Source organism: Cynocephalus volans, chromosome 16 (assembly GCF_027409185.1).
Source record: "Cynocephalus volans isolate mCynVol1 chromosome 16, mCynVol1.pri, whole genome shotgun sequence".
NCBI lineage: Eukaryota > Metazoa > Chordata > Mammalia > Dermoptera > Cynocephalidae > Cynocephalus > Cynocephalus volans.
The window spans coordinates 35554348-35581346 of NC_084475.1; the positions used below are offsets into that span (position 1 = coordinate 35554348).

General features: G+C 39.4%; 1 protein-coding gene across 1 annotated transcript in view; it reads right to left on the reverse strand.

The window, feature by feature from the left end:
- Nucleotides 1-26999, reverse strand: part of PCSK5 (proprotein convertase subtilisin/kexin type 5) — a 399384-nt gene that overhangs the window by 211172 nt on the left and 161213 nt on the right. The window contains exons 8-9 of the mRNA XM_063080405.1: nt 17333-17545; nt 7614-7714 (exon numbers count right to left, since the gene is read on the reverse strand). Coding sequence (XP_062936475.1) covers nt 7614-7714; nt 17333-17545 — 314 coding nt within the window. The remainder of the gene's footprint in view (nt 1-7613; nt 7715-17332; nt 17546-26999) is intronic.

Consider the following 26999-nt stretch of genomic DNA (forward strand, 5'->3'; position numbering starts at 1 on the left):
GCAATCATGACCTCACTGATAGGCATTTCCCAAGGATTAACTGATTAACTGCCAGGGGAGCTGATAGACCAAAGCATCATCAATGACTGCAGATGAAATTTGCTACAGGTCTTGCAAGAGCTATAGACCCAGGGATCTTGATGTCCCATTGGATTTTTATGCTTCCTCCACTTCTGAGAATTCCATGGGAAGAATAAAGGGTATTTATTTCTATAAATGGTACCACAATTTGCCCTAGTTCAGCAAAGAAACTAGACCCAGACTTGATTTTTTCCTTTTTCCTAAGGCACATATCTAATTCATTCTCTGTTGGCTGTACCTGCAAATTGTGCATCAAATCTACCCACTTCTCTCTCTCTGCATCACCCTCACCTTGACCAGGCTCCCCTGATCTCTTTTGAACTACTACTGCACTAGCTTTCCAAATAGATTACCTGCCTAGCTCCCACACAAATTAGACATTTATAACATGAGAACTTTCTAATATTTGACACTGGAAAATAATATTTGACCAGCTATACAAAGAGAAAGTCTGATGATTTCAACAGGACCAAAAACTATTCTTCTTAAAAAACAATGCTTATTATTACAGAAATAAGAATAAAAGGTTTTCAGTGAACAATAAATTTTTTAAAAATCCAGCTAAGCAAAAAGAGGCTGGTAAAATCTCCAAAAAACTTTTTTGTCCTCAGTTCAGTCTCTGAGCTACTCACCCATCCAACATGTTTCCTAGTTTCCTCACCTAGGGAAGGATATAGAAAACACTGGCTGGATCTCAAGGTAACACAAGGTGAGTGAACCTGTGGACCAGGGCTTCTCCTGTTATAACGGACACACTTGGAAACTTTACTGTTTTGAAACCATTAGTTAAGGTACAAAGTTGAGTCCAGGCAAAATTGGCTTCTACATAATTTGAACTTGAAAGGCGCTAGAGGACAGAGTGTATTGTCTGTGTGTGTGTAGACATAACAAAGCTATTTTCATGCACAGTCCTGGCAGAAGGCCCGTGGTAACTGCTCCGAGGGTCTGGTTACAATTATTTCACTATAGGGAATAATCCAAGGACAGTACATCCCTTCTCTGTGCGCTTGGCCTCAGGTCGAAATGTGTGCTGTTTCTACCCCACAAACCTTCTTTTCAGCTCTCCTCCCTGATTACCTTTTAATTCTCCTCTTCTCCTACACACTGTAAATTCCAACCATTCATGCCAGAAATCTTAGCTAAATTCTAAGCCCAAACTACAACATTACAATACTCAAGAGCATGTGAAAGGAAGGGCGTGTGATACCTGCTTCTTTACCCTTTTAATTGTACAGAATCTGGGCACATATCCCTGTATTTTTCACTGTGCATGTGTTTTCTATATTCTAATTGAAATAAATAAAACTCTCCTAAAAGGGAAGAGTTGGTATATCCTCTGCAATTTACCTCAATAACCAGATGTCTTTGTGCTTCCCACCCACTACGACATTTTCATACAGCTGAATGTGGCCCTCAGGAAAATTGTTAATGGAACATTTTATACTGAAATGTGATTTTCATTAAAGCAAAACAAAGATAAAACTAGTTTACAGGATATCAGAACTAAAATGCTAATACCAATATTTAGAAATGTTTAGGTCTATCAAATCCTTCTGATGTGGCTTCTCTTGATCATTCTCAGTTCTAGAAATTCAAAGCCCCCCAACGAGTAACTTCAGCTCAGAGCTGGCTTATTAAAAACTCCAGATTCTCTCTCAGAAATCTGGGCATTTCTCCATATTTTTCCTATATTGGAAATATACACAGGTGAGACAGACTGAAGTCAAGACAGTGGCTAATCAATCAGAACTGCATAAAATTTATATAAGTAGACTTTTTAGGTTTACAGGAAATGCAGATGGTAAGTTTAATTTCTTGAGAAAAGAATTTTCAGGATGGTTTCCTGAAATAAACAGCACATGGTGTGAATCATCCTTTGGCTCAACACTTTTGAAACTTTTCACACTCAGACCTTTCCATGTTGCCCATGATCCCTTCCACTAAAGATAAAAGGTAGAGAAGAAATAACTTCATGTCTTTATTTAGCCAGGTGGAGTCCAGTTCTAGTGAATAAGTCACTGGGGTAAGAGAGAAGTTGAGGCAGTGTGTGGATTACAAGTGACTAATCCATAAATATAAAATTAAGCAATTCTGTTAACTTCTTTAGCACTCAATTCCACTCTACAAAACGTAAGGTTGGACAAGATGAATTAATTTAATATTTATTGAGAACTGACCTTGTTCAAAACATTATGCTTAGGTGTCATAGAGGATATAAAAGCTCTATGGAACCAGCATTCTCATTTGAATCATCAAAACTAGCCATTTCTATTTTGTCCATGTCCTGCACCCTCTACAGTCTCTACAATCTTTCCCCCAAAACTATTCCACTGGTTTCTTTACATAATTTGTGCATATATGTTAGTGCACGTTTGCTTCGCTAGTGAGATTATAAGATCCCCTGAAGGTAAATGATATATTTTACAGTGCCTAGAATGATGCTTAATTTTTTTCTTGTGTTCAATATATTTGTAATATATACATCAATAAAGATTATAAGATACAAACCTTATGCCTTGTTTGAAAAATATTACATATGAAAGTATCTGTAGTAAAATAGTAAATATTGTCTTAAATGATCTAAAATTATATTCTGTGTATTGTATGTTCTATATGTATCTATAAGAATAGTTTAATAAACCAGTGGTAGTAGGATAATTGTAATAAGAGGGAACAGATAGGTAATATGGAAAAAGTAGATGAATCTACTAGAAATGTATGAATGTGGGCATACACATGGGTATATTTAGCATCCTAGAGGCAGCTAATGTTTAATAGGCACCAGGTATGTTTCTAGTATAGAACAGCTGCAGCCTCAGTTTGTTTCTTTTCTTTTCTATTTTTTTTAAAGTTGAATTGGATTTTTTCACACTACATCACATTTTTTTTTTTTTTGCAGCTGGCCAGTATGGGGATCCAATACATCACACTTTTGACATATGAGGTGATTATAGAGAATTAAAAATTCACATCTCTCATCCTGTCTTCTCATAAAATCTAGATTTTCCAGATACATTGAGTTTTTTCATAGTAAGGTATTCCCATGTTCACTGAGATATAATATTTGAGGGAAAAGATTTTTGGGTGACTTAAACCCAGGACTTGTAGAAGATTCTTTATATTAATACTCTTTTTCTAAGTCATAAATAACATCAGAAGTTTCTACCTGACTTGGTCCCTTTTATTTATCATTTACCTTATAGAGTAACATTTCTTGATTGCTGAACATATATTTTTCAACTTTTCAATGAAAGACTCTTTGCAATTCAAGGCCTAAAGGTTTTTTTGGTGAACTTAAATTTTGAATTTCCTGAGTTAGTGTTGACATTTTAACATATAAAATGCTGCATTAAAATACTTTTCCTTGCTAATAATGGCAGACTCGGATCAGGAAAACTTTCAGTAAAACCTATCTTATTTTAAGCACTCTGTACTTTTATGAATATCAGTTATTTCCACTTTATTTTTAAAACCATTTCATATAAAACATCATTTGCTAGTAAGCTCTTTTATTTTTCCTCTTTTCCCCAGGTCTAGAATACTAGTAACATATCTACATGCAAAAGCACCTTACAAATCTAGTTCTAGATTGGTATCTACATGTGGATCTGGATGCAAAGCACCTTATAAATGTGACTTGGTGTTCTCCTAGGTTGCTAACCAAAATTAGTACAGTTATCTTTTTCTACTTGCTTTATTTAAGAAATCTGCTTTCCAGGACACTCACTTGATTTGAATGAGTTACGCTATATAAAAAGACTATTGAAAAGGACATACCTAGGGTTGCTGGGGGTGGAGGAAGCTGAGGGTGGAGGAAGTTTGGGGAGAGGGTGAGTGAGGGACAGGGGGAATTACAGCAATCTATGGGAATGGGCATGCTGACAGTATTGATCTGATCATCACATCTTGGGCACAGGCGGTGACAGTCAGTTTTGTACCCCATGAACGTGCATTATCCATAAAAAAATATCATTTTAACTAGCAAAGGCCCAAATGGTAATTAGTTCCCTCGTAATCACTGATTACATGCTCCCTACTCACTCAGCGGAAAAACCAGAAAGTTACCAACAATTCCAAAATACTGAAATATCATAAATCTTCTGAATCAATAAATATTTGCTGAGGATACCCCAACATGGAAACAATTTTCTCTCCTCTTTTAAGATTTTTAGGAGCATCTTTGGGAACAGAAAAGGAAACTGCCTAATTTACCAGAGAAGCCAAATTCATGATTTGAGGTGGTTGTAGAGATTAACACAACCCAAATGGAAGAGGCTCAAACTCAGGGAAAAAAGGTAAAGGAAGCAGATTTTCAGAGGAGCTGAGAATCCTTCCAGTCCTGGGAGCAGCGTACTTTCACTTAAGTATCTGGGATGTACTACAGAGGATTGCTGCAACACAGGTTCTTTTATACTCTGTAAGAAAAGGATGGCCTGGGAGTCCTATGAGCTGTCGCAGCAAAGTTAATTCATGATTGAACTTTCTTAAGTTCAGATAAGAGATCTGGACACTTTTAAACTTATCTGTTTCTGCATTTTGTATGTGTTTTCTTTTTCCTTGGTTTCCTGAGAAGATTTTAGAATAGCAGAGAAGTCTATGATAGAAGTAAATCCATAGAAAGAGCCAATCCTACTGATCCAGGCAACTCTCCTGATGCAGGTAAGCACCTGGGGAAGTCCGCGGAGGCAAGCTGGGGGGAGACTTAGGATGTAAGTTTCCCCTGACGTTCCTGTGACTGACTAGATACTGTAATCTAGTGGTAGGCAGAGAAAGCACATTTCTCCTTGTAGTGCAGAGATAGCTGGGACAGCAGTTCAAAAGGGACTGGCAGAAGGCTTGGCCCATCTAGTTCCTCAGCAAACCAATATGTGAGCAGCCGTGCATATCTGGAGAGCAGGGCAGTGCCCTGAGTCGTAATTCTGCCTAGCTGCAGTGTTCTCTCCTCTCCTCTTACAAGGGAGTTAGTTATCTCATAGATCTGCCTCTTCAACTTGTGATAGTAAAGGCTGAATCTCAAAATGCCAAGCTTCAAGTGTTGCTGAGAAGTAATAGTGTAAGATGAGATCGTAAGAGTCGGGGCTGGGAAAACGGGTGATGGACAATTGCAAGGGTTAGGCTCAGCTCTGGAACAATCACAGTCTTGGTGCACTGTTATTTGAGCTCCTCTCTATAATTTCTTAATTTTACATACTTTTCACTCCAGCTGGAAGCCCACTGCTTATTGATGCTAGTTTAACATCAATGCCTGAACCCACTCTTTTATTACTCAGATCTCTTTCCTGTAATTTTCAGCTTCGCTTACAGGCAAAGATTGGCCTGTAGGACAAACCAACAGAGTTAGAAGGAAAGGTTTATTCTTTCTCATCTTATCAGATTATTTACTATCTATTTTGGCTCCATGATTAAACTGGAATGCTAAAATTTTAAAATACAGTGGATTTTCCAGGTAACCTGTATCTTAGAAACTTCTTTCAATCCATCACAATTCTGGCCAAAGTAAATCTGAAAAAAATGCAGTCTTTCAGTGTGTCACCCAGCCCCAACATTACCTTATCTCACTGAGTGGGCTCTTTGAGACATAAAGTAAGGATTCTTGCATTTCGGCATAAATATTAGTTAAAAGAACAGTTGTTGAAAATAATAGTGTTACAGTAATATCACAAAGAGCTGAGCATCACCTAAGTGTGTGTAATGACAGTCACAGTGTTAGACTGCCAAGTTTCAGTTTGAGATTACAGCCTTTTTGAGGGGAGTGGGGTGGTGGAGGAACCTCTGATTTTTTTTTTCCCCTTCAATATCTTCTGTACAGGAAAATACTGCAGAGAAATAACCTAGAATTTCAGAATGAAAACAATATGCTTTTCAAAAATCCTATCTAGAGTTCACCAAATTAAAAACACAGACATTTCAATGAGAATTCTATTGCCAGAACACTCCAATGAAAAATTTTAAAGTGAGAATTTAATAGGATAAGTGCTAGTTCCTTGCTATGCCCAAACTTTTAATACCATAAATGACAAAATATGTTGAGGTTTAACCTTGTCAAAAAGAAAGAAATCCAAATGTTCATGGAGGCTTGGATATCTGGCTACCCAAAGGTATGGATGCAGCAAGTCCAGAGCCTGTGCCGTCTCCCAGTTTCAGTCCAAGGCTTTACGTGACTTAGCAACTTCCTGTATCCACATTGTATTAAAACCCACCTGTCCTAACATGGGCTCCTGAGTATTGAGAATAAACAGGCACCATGATTCCTGTAACACTTGAGCCTCTTCATTATCCTTGAATGTGAGGGTCTTCAAAAAGGTCATGGAAAGCTTCATACAGGATACTTCAAAATGTTTGTGCAAAAATAGAATGAACTATTTGAAGACCGCTCATATTATCTTTTAATTCTATTTTTTCACAAGCTTTTTGAAGTACCCTTGTATTCCTTCCCTGCAACCTGCTATTGCTCTGCTTCAGGTCCAACTAGGTGAACAAGTCTTTCCATCCCCACAAAGCAGGGGTGCAAGTCCATTTTTAGAAAAACACTTTATGTCATTCCTTCAGTTCCTTTTCTTATGATCCTGCTGCAGGGAGGGTCTCAGAGAATAGGTCCTCAATCCCATTTCTAAAATCCTTATATCAGATGTGTTTGGAATTCAAAATTCTTTTAAGAGATGGTTTCCACACATATATTACACAAAACCTCCAGCAGGGTCTAAGCCAGTACCTCATAATCAAATACATGAATATTTCTGCAATGAAATGTAGGCATTTTCACAACAAATGGCATAAAAAAAAAAAAGACCTTAAATAGCCTCTAGTCAGTTCAGGGCAAGCATTGTCATCAAATTAATTTGGGTGTTAAATTTGCAAAAGAACTTCCAGTTTTCAGGCACTTTGGATTTTGAAATTAAGGACAAGAGAGTTTAGATCTGTACTAGGTTCTCAAAAAGTTAAGACAAATAAACCTATTAGTTCCTAGAGAAAGAAGAGATGGGACCTATTACAAACAGGCTAAGGGGGTCTTTCAAAGTGATCTTTTAGACACTGAATTTGACTATATTGAACAGGATTTGAGATAAGTGCGTTTGGTCCAAGGGCTCCTGTCATATGACCTTGACATATTCTGTCCTCCAAAGTCAGCCTGTGACACTGCTACTGTCATGGAGTCTGAGCTGCTTCACTGTGCTGCAAAGAAAGGGACCAGAAGAGGAAAGCCCTAACCTCTCACAAGAACATTCCCAGACTAGAATAAAAACATCAACAAAGTAAGAGTGTTGTTGCCAATGGACATGCTTGTACTATGACTCCATTCAAAAATCATTACACGGTTTGATTTTTTTAAGCATAAAAATAGCAAAAAACCGATCTTTTTCTTAATATAGAGGACTTTTTTTGGAAAGCCCAAATCTTTGAAGTTATAAAGGTGGGATTGGGACGATTATATTCTAGATTGTTATGCTAGGGACTATATGCCAAGGAAGGGGTAAGTTTTCCTTGAGATCAGGGGTTGTCATCAGTGAAGACATATAGAGATCAAGGCTTACTTGGCTTCCAGGGCCAGCGCGATGATGCCCGCAGCCATGGGGGCTGAGGCTGACGTCCCCGTGTGGTTGTCCGTGCACCGCTGCCTCAGATCCGTAGTGATCTAGGAGACAGAGTGAAAAAGTTAGGTCTCTGGGGTCAATATGAGTCCCACGCAAGTAGAAAGAAAGTTACTCATAGAAGTGGAATGGGAGGGGGTGTTGAAATAATTGTTTTAAACTCCTTGTTCCTGCACTCCTGTGACCATATCACTTTCAGAAAATTGCCTGTGTAAATCAGCTTTGAAAAGGGAAGTGATTGGAAATCAGACTCCACTTCTGTTAAAACCAGGGTTAGGACCACAGGGAGCCTGTGGCTCAACGTAAAGGTTCTGCAAATACCTCTGCAGATTATGCACTACAGACACATCGCTTGCCTCATGCTTTGACTGCCCTAACCCTTGTAAATAAGCATGCTACGCACGGCACTGGTAGCACGAGGAATAAAAATACCAAGTCCCTGCCCTCCCAGAACTGTTACCTTGGGAGAGCTGCAGATTTCAAGCCAAAAGGGCGCTCTGCCATAGAAGGAAGCTTTGGTTGTAGACCTGTTTCTAGAATCCATAGAACTGTTGCATGAATGAACCAAGACTTCCTCAAAGATTTAACACGGTACAAAAAACAAGGTTGAACACAGTGTCCTTGATGTGCAATTACAGTCCTGAGCATGCGCTTGTATATTATAGAAGGAGATTAGCTATTTCTCCATTTTTATTTTTTAATCAAAATGTGAGAACTAGATCATTTTTATCCTCTTGGCTAAAATCCAGTTCACTTCAGCTGTGGCTGAATAACATTACCATCCAGCAAAGGCAATGTGTTATCAACCTTTGTTTTATTATTGCCTCACTAAGGAAAAAAATTAAATTTAAATTTTCCTTAACAAGAGAAACTAAATACTATGGAATAAGATTTTAAAAACCATAGTAGTATCCTTAAGATTTTTTAAATCCTCCCTCCCAGACAAGAATCCATTCTTGCTTCCTTCAGGCTAGTATTACCCCTGTTGAGATGGCACAAGGCTCATTTAGAAGATACTGGTAAATCTTCCTTTGGCATCAAGACAAGTGTATTACCACATATCACAGATAAGAAAACTGATGTGAAAGGTCAGCAGAAAGGTAAAGGGGGAAAGAGACAGCTGAAAACAAAGCCCTGTGTTCTATGGGGCTTCCATCAAGAGGAGCGTGCTGAGCAGCTGAATTTGGTTTGGAAAGAACTTTGATCTCCATGGGAAGAAAGTGCTTCAAGACTCCCCAGAGATGGACCCTGCCTTAGAAGTTTCTTCTATGCTACTTGAAGATTTCTGAGTGGACTCTTTTATTACCTGTATGAGACCACCAGTTCTTATGGCTTTTTGTTCCTTTTGACATCCCTAATGCTACCAGGTTATTTGTACCGGATAGGTCTGGGCACTGAGACAAACAAAGTGGGAGAATAAACAAAAATATACAGAACCACACAGATATGGTGAAACCGTGCACTGGCTCCACTGACACTCGCATGATGTTTGGAAGCTTTCTTGACATTCTTGATGGTAAAGAGGTATTTTTTTATTGTGTTAAAAACAGATAACTTAAATTTATCCCAGAGACAATTTTTACGTGTACAGTACAGTATTGTTAACTACGTGTATATTGCTGTACCATGTCTCTAGACCTTTTTCATCTTGTATGATTGGAACTCTGTACCCATGAATAACAACTCCTCATTCTCTCTCCCCTTAGTCCCTGGCAACCACCCTTCTACTTTCTGTCTCTATGTGTTTCATTACTCCAGGTACCTCACATAAGTGAAATGGCACACTATTTGTCTTTTGGGGATTGAATTATTTCACTTAGCATAACGTCCTCAAGATTCATCCATATTGTAGCATATGAGAGGATTTCCTTCCTTTTTAAGGTTAAATAACATTCATTGTGCTACATTTTCTTTATCCATTCACCTGTCTGTGGACACTTGGATTGCTTCCGTATCTTGGCTATTGTGAAAAATGCTGCAAATGCACATGCACGTGCAAAAATCTCTTTGAGATCCTGTTTTTAATTCTTAGAGAGATATAGCCAGAGGTGTGATTGCTGGATCATTAAAAAGGTTTTTCTACGTCATTCGACTTTATGCGTGAATTCCAGCCTTATTTTACAAAACACTGGTCTCTAAGTCAATGCATCAACATGCTCGAAGCAGCTTGTTTCCAGGTCTCCAAATATGCTGTTCTTGAGAGATGGCCTTGCCTGCATTCTTCCTATTTTACCTCACCCCATGGTCACATTCCTTTGTCCTAGCTCTATTTTTTTTCAATGACTTGTGCCTGGACTCAAGATTTTTCACAATGTTTTCCCACTTGGCTCTCCTTGCTTATTCTTCAGCTGCACCAGACACTTTCAATGCACAGAAACAAATCCAGAATAAACACACCAAGTGTGTGTAGCATTTTTGAGTATAATAAATAACCACGTCCAGCCAACCTCGAATGCAAACAATCAAAATTTTATGATGTTGGGATTGCAAAAGGAATATGCCCAATCCACATAGAGTCACCAGGTATATTCACATATAATATACATTTAAATAAAAAGCTACTCAGTCCTTTCATAAATACTGATGAAGCATTAAATATAATTAAGACAGGCAAGCTTGTGAGATTCTGAATCATCGTTGTGCTGTTTTTTCAACCATTTTAACTAAATGAAACTTGAGAGAAGTGAGCAGAGGTGAAAAGAGGGTGGAGCAGGAAGGTGATGGAAAGGGGGAAGGTTAAAAAGCATGGGGAGAAAAGAAAAACATTCTCACAACCCTTTCATTCTCCTTTAAGTGGAAATTCCAGCTGGGTCATTTAAAGAGGAAGTTACTGTCAGTGGTAAAGATATTTAGGTGTAAATTACCAGAAAGATCTAAGGCAGGGTTTTCATCATTAAGAGAAGCCACAGTATCAGAGAATTTTTATGCCTATCTTTAGAAAGAAAAGGCAAAGACCACCAAGAAGCATGCGATCTTGAAGAAACATGATGTTCCAAAAACTGGAACCACATGGGGTAATCCCATTAATCACCATGCAGGCATACAGGACCTGACAGTGTAATTTAAAGGAACGATGCATTCAACAGTCGGCCCACAACATGGGGCAAGGAGTCCAGAGAGTCTCTAGGCGAAGCCGAGACAATAAAGCACTTTAACTTTAGACTCCATTTTAAAGAATGTCTCAGAATGTGGTCTCAATTCTGGTGGCACATCTTGCATGCTTTAAATTCCCTCCATTTACTACCCAAACCAGAAACAGAAATTTTCTCCAAAGAACTTCTCAGATTGCTCAAGAAATATCATGTGTGTCCATCAGAGTGAAATAAACTGGACAGGACAGCAGGACCTAAGACAGAGCAAAGCTGTCCTGATCAGCAAATTAGATTTGCAGACTCTTTCAGGATCAGTAGCAGATGGTTTTTTGGATTGCACAATGTTAGGAATGTCATCTTTCTTTGGGGAGTGGGATAAGTATCCCTCAGGTCTAGTCAGGCTCTTCTGAGAAGAACCATCACCTGCTCTCATGCTAAGCTCTTATTTCCTAATATTTCACATTTCATTATTTGAACTGATTGGACCTTTGATTTTAGCCTGTTGAGGTAATTCTCCGGGGAATCTCAGTTCAGACTGACTGTGGCCATAAACAGCAAGCCTTTATAGCAACCACACAGTTAAGAGTTTTTCTCTCCCTGACATCTTGTTATCTGTTTTATTTTGAAGGTGCCATATTGTCTCATATCTGTTAAAAGAGCAACTGAACAGATATTTTTAAAACATGAAATGGTTCTGTCTGTTAGGTTGAATTTGTTTCTGCTGTTGATTTTGATTTTGATTAGAATTGTGCCAAGAAAGCTGTCTCAGACACAGCGATGGGAGACAAAGGCAGAAACTAAATCTTAAATGTGTCAATAAATAAAATAGAAGAAGCTGATTTATTAGGCACAGTAAAATAAAAAAGAACTGAGGACCAATGAATGCTTTTTGTGTTCAGAGAAATCACAAAGACTGGTGTAAAATTCAATCACGACTGACAAGTTCATACAAAATCCCATTCCTGTTACTAGGAGAATCTGTAAATGTTAAGTGCAAACCTAAAGTTTTGCTTACAAATGTGAGGCTGCTATCACTAAAGAAGGATCTTATCTTGTATCATTTTGTATCTCCATAATGTTCAGCCCAGTTTTATGTACCAACAGAGGTGCAATGTTTATTTGCTAAACTGAATTGCTAAAATCAAACTCCTTTACACACATTTTGTTCTGCACTTTAACTCTTCAAGGTCACTTCTTTTTTGGCTCTCCAAACAAAACTCACAGAAGCTTACAATCAACCTACAAAAAGTACGTGTATATACGTATACATACAGTCCAGGGGTTAAGCACAGCTGTAATTCTCACAGCTACTGTGGCTACCACTAACCTCACTGCTTCTCCTAAAACTGCCTCCATGAGCAACTTGCATGAGCAGGCAATGTGGTGTGTACATTGTGTGTGTGCACGTGTATACAATCCCATATATACCCCCAGGTACTCTGCAAGATAGTGCATCATTTATTAGCTAAGGAATTGGAGGCTCAGAGAGAGGCTAAGTAACTTGCCTAAGAACAGGTAGCTACTAAAGGGTTGGTAAGTGGTGAAGGTATTAAGTCCCAAAATAGCAGCAAAAGAAAAAGCTGAGTTACAGTGCAGTCATCCATGAGAGCAAAGCAACAGTGCCAGACCACCAACAGCAATGACACAAAACTGGCCTTGAGGTCCAGCCCTTGTCCACAAGTGGGTACGGCAATTCTCCCGGAGGCCACAAGTACAGTCAGAACTTTTCAGGAACAAAGATTCCTTTTCGTTTTGGAACATTCTCAAGAGAATACGTATCAAACTTTCCAACAAACTAAACACATCTGGATTTGCTAGTCTTTTACTCATGAAAAATAAGGACATTTTCTCTATCAAAAGGAGAAACGGAGAGATGATAGGAAGCCAGAGCAAACAGTGACTGCATTTAAAAAATGCATTTTGTGGTGTGGGAGGGTGGAGGATGAAGAGCAGGATGTTTCTGCAAAAGGGTAAGCATGTAGCTGCTTAGAAGCATCAAAAGCAATAAAACACTCTCTCCACATGGAACTGGTCATTCAGGCCCATCCTGAAGATACCTCAGGCAGCAAGTTTGTTTCGAATGCAAAAAAATAAAATGACATAAGCAGAGCACATATTCTGCAAAAAAGTCCTGGCTCACAGAACCTCTGCCAAGACGAATATGATGGAGCCCATATCCCAATCACAAAGACAGATTACTAGGAAAAACAATTCAAAGTCTGAACAAGTCCCCAAAGAAAGAGATAATATAATGATCGGAGTGACTGGGGAGAGAGGGAGCTTTATCTTTAAAACAGAACTTGGGAGAAATTTCGGGAGGTAGTGAGGGGATTGTAGGTGAAATCTTTAATGGTCTTTGACATGAAGAAAGGTTATACATACGGCTTTATCATGGAGCAGGATTTCTGCTGGCCACTGTCTATGCTAAATAGCCTGTCAAATACCATCTGTCTTCCACCAACCTACTGCTTTGAAAGAAACAGAGCACCTCCCTGTCTTCCTGTGGCTTGTGGAGCCCCCATCCTTCCAAATGTCTCACAGTCATTTATGCAGGAATACCTATTGAGCTCAGGCTCTGGAAAGGAACAAAGCAAAGTCTTCATCTTCAAGTAGTTTCCGTTCCAGCATGAAAACATATACTATCATGTTCAGTAACTATGAAAGCACTAGAAAGAAAACTGAACAGGATAAAGGAGTAGAGAGTGGAGGGTGTGCCCCTATACTGGGAAAGGCGATAAGGAAATCCTCTCAGAGGTGAGATTTGAGAAGAGATCTCAGTGAAGTGATATTTGATGGAAGAGTGTTCCTAATGGAGGGCATCTTGCACATCAGAGAGCCCTGGTTTGAACATCGTACAAAAGGCCTAACCCTGGGAGCTCTGTGCTAATAGCACGCCATAGCAACTAGCACCTCAGCTTCTGTTTTTTGTGAGAAGTCCAACTATATGAGCAATTATGAAAAGGAGTGAAGGTAAGAAATATAAAGTAACTGGACAACAGTGGACATTTAAATATTCTAAATGCTTTTCTATCACTGTGAAAAGAATACAAAACAGGTAAGAAAAGTGTCATTCTCTCATACAGTTCCATACTGGATGTCCCTGAAAAGTATCAGGCATGAGAGCACATTGGTTACAGGATGGGCTTGCGGGGGGGCGGGATTCTGACTTTGATTGGAATCCAGCCTCCACCACTTGCTAGCTGTGCTTTTTTAACCTTTTAAGCTTCAGTTTTCTCATCTGTAAAGCAGGCACAGTGATCCTCCTGCATAGGGTTTTAAGGACACAATGAGTCGGTGCATTTTACATGCATAGTGTAGTGCCAGGCACATATGAGAAGGGCAAAAAATGTGATATTTGTGACATGTATATAACCGTGTCAATTAAAACATTAGTTCATAACATGGCTTTAAAATAACATTTTAAATTATACGCATTTTAATAACATTTTAAATAGGCATTTCAAATGATTTCTATTTAGCTTATAAAAGAGCTTCTTATTGTTGTAATTGATACTTTGGATGCTTCCTTTGCTGTAATAAAATATAAAGCCATCACTAATCCAAATCTACTAAAGCATAAATGCAAAACCAAGGTCTACAACTGAGATGACAGTAATGGCAGGAAACCAAGGGACAGAGACCCCCCCGCTATGTTTCAAAAGCCAGGGCAAGGTTTTCCAGCTTGCATATCATGAAGAGGAATTTGTCCACTTAGTAAAATTTATTTAACAAAAGTGCTTTCCTAGGAATAGAGAGGTGATCTTTTCTCTGTCCTCAAATCCTCACTGATTCCTTGGTTCAAACCACAAAAGTGTTCTACAAATGAAGAATGTGTCCTCTTCTAGAGAGGCTGCACATGAGAAAAGGAAATGAATGGCTCAGGGAAGGGGGACACTGCCATTCCTGTAACACTCAATCACAGATGCTATTCACAAGATGCGGGCATCACTGAGGAACCATGGCGTCTGGGTTCAAAGCCTGGTGAAGGAAAGGTCCCAGGAGCAAACCAGGATTATTTGTCATTCTGACATCTAGAAGGAAAAGAGGTTGGCCAGACCATAAAGGGCTGATGTTGCTGCCAACTCCACTTATGTTCAAACTGTTAACATGTTCACGGTCAAAGGACCTTTCTTTATGGGGTGGGTGGAACAGACTGCAGTATTTTATAGAAAAAATGGAGGTGCAACAGGCACCTCTGTTAACAACAGCTGGAAACATAAGGAGCCTAACCACCCAGGATGCAGAAAGCTACACTGGCTTAGGTAACAGTGGAACTCTTTCCTTATTGAGCTGTTTCTGTGAAGTCTGTTACACTTGGTATCTGATTACCTTCGTGGAGATCTCTGAGGTTGGTGCTGGTATCATCTCCATTTTACAGGTGAGGAAACCGAGACTCTGCGAGGGTCGCTTAGCCACTGAGCTGTCTGTCTGAAGCTAGAGAATATAATTTCAAACAGCTCCCAAATTTCCTCTCCAAGTGGGGGTAATTTGGGGATTCAGGCAAAATAAAATAATCTAAGAACTAGATAGAGAAAAATTATTAATAAATTGCTGCTATAAAAATGGGAGAAACACGTAAAAGTTAAATACTCAGAGTAGGTCAGTAAAGGTTTGATATCAGAAGCAGCAAATAAGGCAAAGGAAAGTATATGACCCCAGGTAAAGGATATTAACATTAAGTCATGGTGTTTTTTCCCTCTCAAGCTTTCTTCCTGACCACAGAATGGATCAATTTGTCTATGGGAGAATAATAAACATAGCAGCTATCACACAAGGGCTCAGGAGGGGGAAGTCCAGGGAGTAAGTCTCACAGTACTGATTCAGAGTTCTCTCTGTCCACCCTGTATTCTCCCATCGGGGACCTGGGCAACCTTCCTTCTTTGATATTTTGCTTATTAGACTATAAGCTTCTCACAGAGAATGCATTTATGGAACTTAACAATAGCCTCCCACAAGTGGTCGCCCCACAGGGAATAACAGGACTGACTAGATGGGAGTAATTACTTTGAAGCAGTGGTGAGTTAGCCTCAAGATGCCTTCAGACTCCAAAGGTACAAGAAAAGAACTCTTATTGCAGAGTTTTCATCAGGAATTTCATGATGCAGAACTAATGAATATCATTCAGTTCCACTGGACATTGACCATGAGCTAGGGGGCACAAGGTCTTCCTATTTAAAAGCAAAAGGGATATTTCTAGATTAAAACATTTCTAAAATAAAGGCAAAATCTCATGGGGGTGTCACTTTCCAATTAAGAAAGCCAGAAACTTCAAAACTTGCTCATCTCTGCATTTTCTCCTTTTATATTTTACTTTGTGTTATAGAATTACGGACTCGTGCGTATTTTTAAGTCCAGTCATTGTGGAGGAATTAGGGAAAGGGGAGGACATGTATATGGATAGGCAATTTTTACTGAAATGAATCTACAAAATGTAACTAAAGAAGGTAGGAAAAAGTAGTTGATAAACATAAAAATCATATAACTAAGTGTCAAGAGGAATCAAATGGATGTGGATTAAGAACTGCACGAAGTAGGTGGTTTTAGTTCACTCCCTGTAGTTTTTCCACTGCTGTACAAAAGTAGCACCAGCAGAGAGGCCTGACTTGCGTGAACCTGTAAGATCTGAAAGCAAGGTCTTGTTTAAGTGCTAAAAAGTGTCAGGTTCAGCGGGTCAGCTCCACTTTAGAAAGACAAATCCTGAGACAGTTTACAAAACCACGATCAGGAAAAGAGCAAAGCGCAAAGGTGTTTGAAATTTATTATCAGTAGCACAGTGCTGGGTACCCCAAAACTCAGAGCTTTCTTCAGCACCAATGGGTCAAGCACTGTGCTAAATGCTTTTCCTATCTTTATATTAACTCCATGAACTACATTCTATTAAATGTTCCCTTAAGGAAGTTGAGACAGAAAGATTAAGTGATTTGTCCAAAGATACCCAGCTAGCAAATAGCTCAAGAATGAAAGAAACTCATGCAGGCTGGGCCTGCAACCTTAACTCATAATCATTTGACTGTTTGCTTGGAGAGCAGGACATGGTAAACAGAGGATTCCAAACTTCCTCTGTGCTTGTGATCCAGCAAATTTTGATCCAGCAAATTTGAAAAGCACCTTTTGTGGTTCATGTTAAATAAGTATAGACTAAATAGAATTCTGAATTTCCTTAAACTTCTATTTTTCACACTGAATTAACTGTACTTGAAAACCAAACCACTGAAGCTAGGGTTAAAAGAGTGATAAAAATCACTGGACCTATAGAGTCAGACTTTGGTTACCGTCTCTTGTCTGCCACTAATTCACAATGTGAGCACAGACCAGTGATTTGTCCTCAATAACACTAAAGCTTAATCATGTCTAAGACCACGTTAAATGCTGAAATGTAATGATCCAGACAAGCATTTTCAATGAATTGGTGACAGAAAAGTAACATTTACAACTACCTGTGTGAAGTACCATCAGCTAATCTGATATTCTATTTCCATATATTACTTGTGCACATATATTTATGGTTTACCCTTTGTATTTCAAAATGAATGTTAAATAGATAGTGACAGACATGTAAACGTCACATACTATTTTTTTATCGTAGGATTCACCGCTGCTGTAGGTTGTGGCCAGCGTGGACGAACACTCCTCCAGGTACCAGGGCTTCTTTCCACTTTCTGCTGTGCTGCTGATGGAGATGGTGTAGATGCTGTTGGTGTAGCCGTCACAGGAGCAGTGGTCTTTGCTCCTTCCGCCGTTTCCCGATGCCCAGACAAACACAGAGCCGAGGCCTCTCCGCCCCTGTTCACAAACAGACAGAGCTGATGGATGGCATGCAAAGACAAGCATCACAGACTCTAGCTGGAGAGAAGATCAAAATCAACGAGGATGCTACTATGACATGCTGGACTTTTGGGGGGTAAGAGCAATTGCTTTTATAAATTAAAACAGTCATAGAAGCAACGAGAGCTTCATATTGGATATCACCAATAATGATGATAATAATGGCTGATATTTATGGACTGGGCACAATTCTAAATGCTGCATATGAATCAGATTGAATTATTTAACAGCCCTGTGAAGTTGACACAATTTTTGTCCCTATCATGCAGATGAGGAAGTTAGGTTCAGAAGTTAAGTCATGTTCCTAAGGTCACATAACAGTAAGTGGCAGGGCCAAAATGTAAACCCAGATAGCCAGAGCCCAGAGTGTAATCACCACAGTCGTATCATATTGTTTTAAACCTTCATATCCAGCTATTATTATGCACCTTCATTTTACATCTGAGGAATGAGGTGTGGGAAGATTAAGCATCCATGCTGAGTCACGCTGTCACTGAGCTGCAGAAGCAAGTACTCTCCGTGAGCTTCCTTCTAGAACCACCTCCCCCATGCCAGGTGTGGACACTAATTACTGAGGGATGTTAATGGATGCTACCTTACACAGAAGGATTTCAAGATCACATATGTTTGGGAAGCACTGAGTTAAAAAAAATTAAATAAGCTTCTTCATTACAAAAGCTCATCGCAAAATTCTAAGAACATGCTATAGTCTAATGTAAGTTCCAAACATATTTGACCATAGATACCTTTTCAACCAGATCCATTAACTTTTTCTTACAAGGCTAGAAGATGGAGTCACATTCTTTATGACAAAATTTGGTAGCAAAGAGCAAGATACTAAAAGACTTCCATAAGGTCCTAAATAGTGAAGAAATAGGAGCAAAGCAGAACACACACGTATGAAGTAAAATGACCATTTGGTTCCATAAGGTGAGGTCTTCAGGAGAAAACAGACAAACAAGCCAAAGTGAAAAGTAATTCTGGAAATATTTACAGCTGAATCCCGAAGAAATTTTACCATTTTAAAACTAAAAGTCACGTTGGAAGAAATCTAGGCTAAACCCATTATGTTTTAATTAGAAAGTAAGAACCCTAGCTGGTTATATCTGAGCCGCTTTCTTTCTTTTAGGCCCTAACTTTCTAAGCACAGGTGGAGGGAAAAGTATTTGGGATGCTGTCCTGGAATTTCCGGGAAAAAAAGCCAAACAAAAAGAGACAACAAAAAATCTGGAGCATCCATGATAAACTCTCTCTGACCTTGAATCCTCAAGGAACAGAATATTTATGACTTGATTTGATTGACCTGAATATAGATTTCTTTCTGTCCTTCAACTTGGAAAAAATGCAATATGATTACACAGGAACAGGAAAAATTCATAAAGAGAGAGGGGGATGAATTTATGGTTGCTATTGCTGCTAGACAGCTGGGCCTAGTTTACCATCTCTCAGTTTCTCATCAAAATATTCATGAAACATAGAGAAGGATGCAAAAATCACCAAGCCATCCTCAATTAAGACCCTCGTTCAATGCTTTGTCAATCTGCAGCAGGAATTATGTGGTCAGACTGAGAAACTCTGGTGATTGACTCAAATTTGGACCCCAGGGACAGAACAACATAGCCAGAGAAGGAAGCATGTTCCAATTCATCGTCCACACGTTTTTCCTCTCTATCAGACACGGAAGAGCTATGTCGTGGGCAAAAGGCACAGTCACGCCGGGCCTCACCTGGCAGGTCAACAGAACACACGAGATTGAGCAGAAACCTTCCTGGTTTCAACGGCAGCATAACAGATGATAGATTACAAACCACAAAGCAGTAGAAACTCACAGATGGTACAATCACATCAATAGATCTATGCAAAATTATGACTAGATGCCTATGTATAAAAATCCACTAAAAGACCTTTAAAAAGTAACTTTATTTTAAAGAATATGGAATAAGAAAACACCCAGAAAGTACTTTTGTATTCATGATGCAGTTACAAAATGATGTAGCACACAAAATGATGTAGCACACAAAATGATACAGTATGGTCTCAGTTTAAAAAAAAATGTATGTGTGTTAAGTTACACGTGTAAAGTGACGTAAAGTGATAGTGTAACAGAAGATATCTTGTTTGGTAAGATTAGGAAAGAATTTTATTCCTTTTTTTTTTATAGCAACTGTCCATGACCATGTATTATTTTTATAAACAGAAACAAACTAATTACTGTATTAAAAGGGAAAACAGAGGGCCAACTCTTAAGAGATACTTTTTTACGTTATGATCAAGAGTTTTACCCATACAGGGTCCACTGTGCACTAAAATCGACAGAACATTCTAGAAACTTGCTATGTGTGAAGCATTGTGCACACATTTTTCTGCACAATCCATGTCCATATTATCATCATTTTACAGATGAGCAAACTAGATCTCAGAAATGCTCACTAATGCCAGAGCCAGACCTTAAAATCTGACTGGAGCCAAAGCCTGAGCCATTAACCCTTACAATGGTCTTCTCTGGGGCAAAAAAAGAGCTAGTAGAGGTCAAAAGAGCCCTGGGTTCACAGGATAGTAGGTTGATGCTGCCCTAAAAATGTCCCTTCCAGAGGGGACGTCTTGTATTAAACAGATAATTTGAGGAAATCATTTTACAACTGAGCACGGTGAAGGGAAACTCCAAGGACAGGGTAGCGTTAGTAACCACTTCCAGGCCTGAAGAGACATGGGAATAGGGGTCATTGGATCTGTGGGGACAAAGAGGAGTTGGTCAGGGGACATGCCAACAGATACTGGCTCTGCAGGGATGGGGCCAGGTGAGCACATACAGAGACCCCAATCTCCTCTTCCCACACTCCCATTTCTTGCCAGTATACTTCACTGGTCAAACCCCATCAGAGGCCAGTGGACCTGGGAGTCCACAGAGAGAGGCCACGGAGATCCATGTCCCTGGGCACGGAGCTCGTGGGGAGAAGGGGAGAAGGGCTGAATGTGAGCTATCTGGCAAAGTCCTTAAGGTGAGCTACAGACTCATTTGTGTCTCCCCAAATTCTTATGTTGAAGTCCTATGCCCTGCATTTGCAGATAGGATCTTTAGTGATGTAATCAAGGTTAAATGAAGTCATAGTGTGGGTCCCTAATTTGATAGGACTGGTGTCCTTATAAAAAGAGGAAGAGATACCAGAGAGGTCTCTCTCTCGGGGTGTGGGCACAGGGGAAAGGCCATGAGAGGACACAGTGAGAAGGTGGCTGTCTGCAAGCCAAAGAGCGAGGGACTCACTAGAACTCAGCTCTGTCGGCACCTTGATCTTGAACTTTCCAGCCTCCAGAACTGTGAGAAAATTAATTTCTGTTGTTTAAGCCACCCAGTCTGTGGTATTTTGTTGTGGCAGCACGAGAAGACTAACACAAGGAGAGAGGAGAGGAACAATGACCTGCCCCTCACGAGGCCGTGGGTGCACAGATGCTTCTATCCTACCCATGAGGGAGTCCGACCTTTATGTCCCTGTGTACGGTTTGTGATTAAAGTCCCAGAAATAAGCAGACTGAATTCGTGGGCTGAAAATGCCACAAAGACAGCTGCTAAAGATCTATGGAGTTAATCTGAAACAATTAGCAATTCCAAGATTTATTTACTACAAATGCACAGGGGGTTTTCATTAGTGTGAAATATCCAGAAACCAAAACATATGTGGTTAAAAAAAAATCTGGATATTTCTTCAAAATTCAGAGTACATGCAAGAATTAATCCTTAATGGTGAGTTCAGGAAGAAGAGAAGGTGGGCAGAGTATTATAAACAGAAAAGAATCTTAGACAAATATTTTTCTGAAGTGTAGAAAGTAATGACACTTGCTAGCTTGGTGCAGTATCATGATCTCATGATCGCTGCTAGTTATCTAAATATGGATTTGTGTGACAAAGAAAAAAAATGCCTTCAATTTAATTGAGTGCTAAGTTAAAAGTCAGTAAACTGCTGTGAATTGAATGTCTCCCCCAAACTCACTGAAACTCAATCCCCACTGTACTAGAGTTAAGAGGGTGGGAAATCCAATTATGTTAATTGAAAGGTGGGGCTTTTGAGAGTTGGATGTGTGATTTGGATTGTGAGGACTGTACCCTTGTGAAGGATCAATCCACTGATGGTTTAATGGGTGGTCATGGGCGTAGTTCTGACGGCTGTAAAAAGAGAGCAAGTGAGAAGCTTACCCCACTCTTGCTCAGCACATTCTTGCCATGTGACACCCTCATTCTGCATAGCTGTGAAGAGTCACCACCCACCAACAAGGCCCTCACCAGATGTGTTCCCCAGTCTTTGGACTTATCAGTCTCTGAAGTGTAAGAAATAAATGTCATTTCTTTCTACATTACCCAGTTTCAGGTATTCTGTTATAAGCAACAGAAACAGACAAATGTATAGACTTAAGGCAAAATATATTGCAAAATCTACATAGAATTCATTTGACCAAACTGTTAATACTCTCTTTCATCATGCATCTAAATACGTATGTGATTTTTCTCATGTGTGCCCTATAAAAGTCAATTTATATTATCCCATAAGGGTTATTATTAAAGAATAAAAAGGAACTGGATTCTCTTCTTGCTGAGGTCAGAAAAATCCACTTTATGTTGTATTACTAATTAAATCATACACCTCAAGCCAGGTTTTAAGACCCTTAGAGTATGATGAAGCTAAATTTCTTTCCTTAAAATGGTGTGATTATTTTTTAGCCAATGCAGTTAGATTTTGTATGGTATTTTAATATTACTTTCTTCTCCTGTTTTGCTCAAAAAGTATTCTTAAAGGGCCATGAAGAAGTCATGGAGGCTTCTCACAATATAAAAAGGAGGAAGAAAAATAATAACATCTATTAATATATGGTTGAATACTGTGCTAGGTGCTTTCACAAATTAGTTAATTTAGAACAAAATTTAGAGCAATAGCAGGAAGGTAGAGATTATATGGATTTTTATAGATTAGAAAGCTGAGTGACGTTAAATAATGTACCCAGTACCATGTAACTAGCATGTAGTGGAGACGAGGTAGAGACCCCAAGTCTGATCAGAATCTATGTATTTGTATGTGTCAACATGAAGACACAGTAAGATAACTTAAGAGTAAGGAACTTTCATTTATCTGTGATGTCTTCCAAAAAGAGCTCAAATACCCAATTTACCAAAGCCCCTTGCCACTTCTCTCCCAACCTTTTCTGACATTCGTCCTCTCAGCGAGACAAGAGCACAATCCTCTCCGTAAGCTCTTCCATATATCATGGTTATTCCTGACTCCACATTCTGTGGATCAGGGGGCTTCCAGGGATGAGGGGGAGAGGTTGGAAAGAGACTGCACACCTATAACTAGTGCTCAGTAGCTGAGATAGGAAGAGAGAACTGTTCATCTTTTTAAAGCTCAAGGACATTCTAACTAGCATTTCCAAAATAAATCTTGTTCCTTCACGGAGCAGGGCTCATCAAAACAAATAGGTCTGGTCTATGAACATAATGTAAAGGCAGGAAAAAAACCCAAACAAACAAACAGATCTTTTAAAAAATGATTGTAGCATTCACACAAAACATTAGTTTCAGAATTCTAAAATATATTGCTTCTTTAAGCAATTTTAATAACTTTATCAACAGGATAAATGATGCACATGATTCATAAAGGTGACCTAAAAAGTAACCAGAAAAGAAATATAGTTGACAGTTGGAAAAAAAATCAGTTAACAGATGGCCACACCACTCCCAGTGCCTTGGAGACTGAACAGGTATAACGTGGTGGAAGAAAGCTTTCTTTGGGATGTGCACAGCAAATGTAGTCATGGCACAAATGTAATAAGACATCTTCGAGATAAGAGCTACTCAAGGGGGAGACTTGTTTCTTTAATCAGTTTATTTGAGTAAGATGGGCTGAGGGTAGGGAAATTAATTATATGAAACTGAACTAGACCCAGGGAACACAGTAGGCCATCCCCTAAGATGCCCTAGGGGACTCGAATGAGACAGGTGTGTTTTGTCCAATGTAAAGAATACACAGATTTCACTTGATTCCGCTTCTACCCTGAGAATAATTCATTACTGCGCTGTCAGAATCACAAAGGTAAATGGAGGAACTACTTCATATATTTTAAAACCAAACTGGTGTTAATTATGATTGATTTATTTGGTGATTTGAATGCAGCAACAGTTCAGTAATTTCACTTGTTTCCAAGCAAAAATTCTGGGATTGAAAATGGTTACTGAAGATGACCTCAACAGCTAGCCAACAAATGTCACTGTCCTCCAAGGCCTGCTGATGTCAGCACTTGCTGTGGCCCCAGCTCTTGCCTGCTACTGGCATGGGTCTTTCCGTTCCCGTGTTACTGGGTCAGTGGTTCGGGCTGCCCCTGTGACCCTAAGTGAGACCCAGAGGAAGGACAGTCTAAACACCCACAGACTGACTTAGAAACAACGCTCTCTGTGAGGCTCTGCATTCTCATTCTGTGCTACTCAGCCTGTCCAGAGATGGTTGATGAGAAAGACCGAAAATAAAAACGCAATTATTTTCTACTTCTCCAGGAAAAAAATGCACTGAAAGTGGAGCAAAGAAGGCTATTTCTCCTCACTTCTGTCTTCCTGATATTCCTCATGTGACAATACTTCACCCCCTCCTCTTCTAACCCATCTCAACCTCACCCCCCTTTCCAGCCCCACACCAGGTGCTCTGGATTCTGATTGTCTGTGTACACACTAGGTCACTAAACCAAGTATGTGAAGCCATTTTTGACTTTTAATAATGCACTGAAAATATGAGATGCATTTATTAGAAATCACATTAGTTTTATCATTCTCAGATGAAAATCCATTTTATATGCTTCCTGAGCATACCAAATTTAGTCGCCTTCACATTTAATGGAATGGAGATCTTAATAATGATTATGGGATCAGCTGCAGATGATGATTGCTGCAAGCATTTCTGGTAAAATGACAAATTTTTAAGTGCCATTTGGAACCTACATTTAGGGTTTTTTCATGATATTGTTCATGTTCTAGTTCACGAATGGGCAGCATGTTGTACTAAATTTGGGGAACCTAAAGGTGACTTTAGCTCAGTTTTCTAAAGCGACACTTGGAGGTGGTAAATAATGTGGGCAAAGACTAGCATAGAGAATAATTAATCAGTGCAGCAAATACAGAACTCCCCTACACTCAGGTCCTTGATAACCAGCTAGTTTTATGCTTATTTTGTGAACAAAAAGGAAAAAAATCGAGTTGCTTATCCACCATATCTGCTAGAATACAAATTTGGTAGAGCATCAATTACTAAAGGCTCAGTAGAATCAATTCTGTTATTGGAGATGCCTTTTCTTCAGAGGGTTGACACGTAGGGCTCCCACGTTTAACACAGCTTCTCACACTTTATATAGCAAAGGGCACAACAGTGTGGCCCTTGGTTTTTGACAGCAGTATTACAAGTGTAGATTTCTTTTACTTTGCTTATTTTTTCAACATAACCAGAAGAAGAAAATCAGTATTTCATGGAGAAAGAGTGGTAGAATATCTGTGAAGAAATAAAAACTGGCTGTGTTTATTAATGGAAATAAATATGCTTTAAAGCATTTTTATTAACTTTTAGATATTCTGTATATTCAGGAACTTCAGATAATAAAAATTTGGAGCTGACTAATGTACTAAGGATATTATGTAAAGCTGGACAATAAGAGGTCCATTTGGTAAAATTTAAGATTTCTACATAGGAAAAGTAAGGATATGAAGTTAGCAGAGCCAATTGGAGGCAGGGCTAGGACCAGAATGCACCCAGTCGTGCCTCATCCAGTGCTGACCTCCACTGACTAGTACTGACACCGGTTTAGAAAAACAAGGCTTACCCATAATGGATTAGAGAACAATTTTTAAATTTTTCTGAATTTTATAAATTTTCTAAATCAACAATTTCCAAATAATTGTCTGCTTTTAACTTTCTATCTGTGGTCAATTCATATTGGTCAATCTCTTGTTTTTTCTCAGACCCTTATCTTCCTCATCTGACCCACAGAAGCCTAAGCAAAACTCAGGTTATCATTACCTTCTGGTCACTCCCACAGTCCCCCAAGCTTTGAGCCCTGTTTTCCCGTGGTGTGAGAACTGCTAACCTGGGGTGGTAAATAGCATGCAGACTACGTTTCCCAATTCCTCAATTCAACCTGCTAAAGAAAATACTTGTGTATCTCATATGTTATCTAAAATAATCACAATCACTAATTAATAGCACCAACACAGGTGTTCTGGGTACATCCACCATCCAACATACCCATTTTTTTTTTAGAAGAAAAGCCTTTCTAATACTTGCCAAAAGTTTCTACTTCTTGGATCACCCCAAAGCAAAGGTGAAACCATGCTCAGACTTTCAGGAAAGCCAGGTTTATAAAACTGGGAAGGAAATTTCCAGTATTAACACTGATTATCTATTTTCAAACTGCTCAGAAATGTACCATGACTTTCAAACTTATATCGAAGGAAAAAAATTTGAAAAATTCCCTTTAATAGAGAATAAAAACATTTATTATCAACAGGGGTACGAAAGGAATTTACTGTAAATGTTTGGAAAGGCACTTGGAAAGAGGATAGAGGGGTATTCCAGCAATAATGAAAAGTTTATACTCTTCTCTAAGCTCTGGATTACACAATTCCTCACTGTGAACTGATTCCAACTGCCAGCTCAACTTTGAAAGCGTAAGCACACCACCCCTTTCTAAAGCCCACCACAGGCGTGAACGTGTCACAGGTGTCTACCACGTGAAGCAATAGCCTTGACCTGGAGTAGACGGTAATATCTCTGAAAGAGAAAATTAGCCCTCTACGTTTTCTGCCCATAAACACAATCCTGTCTTAAATCAAAACAAATTATACTTTGGAAAAAGCGACAATTGGTATTAGGCTCCTATTATTTATAGGATTCTTTGGGACCTTAAAGATGCACCCAATGTGGCCCTGTCCTTGAGGAGGACGGCAGCTGCTGGGCTGTGCACTTCATACGTGTGAGCTCTTTCTGTCTCCATAAGGGGCTCCAGAGAGCAAGTATTTCATAGCCTATTTCTCAGGGAAAAGGAAGCTCAGATAACTTAGTAACCTGTCTCAGGTCAAACAACCAGAGAGTAAGCAAACTGAGCAAGGCTGGGACTCTCTGTGCCATCCCAGGCCTCATCCCAGGAGGGAGAGAAAGAACAATACAGTGAAGGTCAGAATGTGCCAGATCAGAGGCCAGCCCCGTGGCTCACTCAGGAGAGTGCGGCACTGGTAGCGCCGAGGCCGCTGGTTCGGATCCTATATAGGGATGGCCGGTGTGCTCACTGGCTGAGCGTGGTGCAGACCACACTGTGCCGAGGGTTGCAATCCCCTTACCGGTCAAAAAAAAAAAAAAAAAAAAAGTGTGCCAGATCAGTTGCCTGGTTAAGT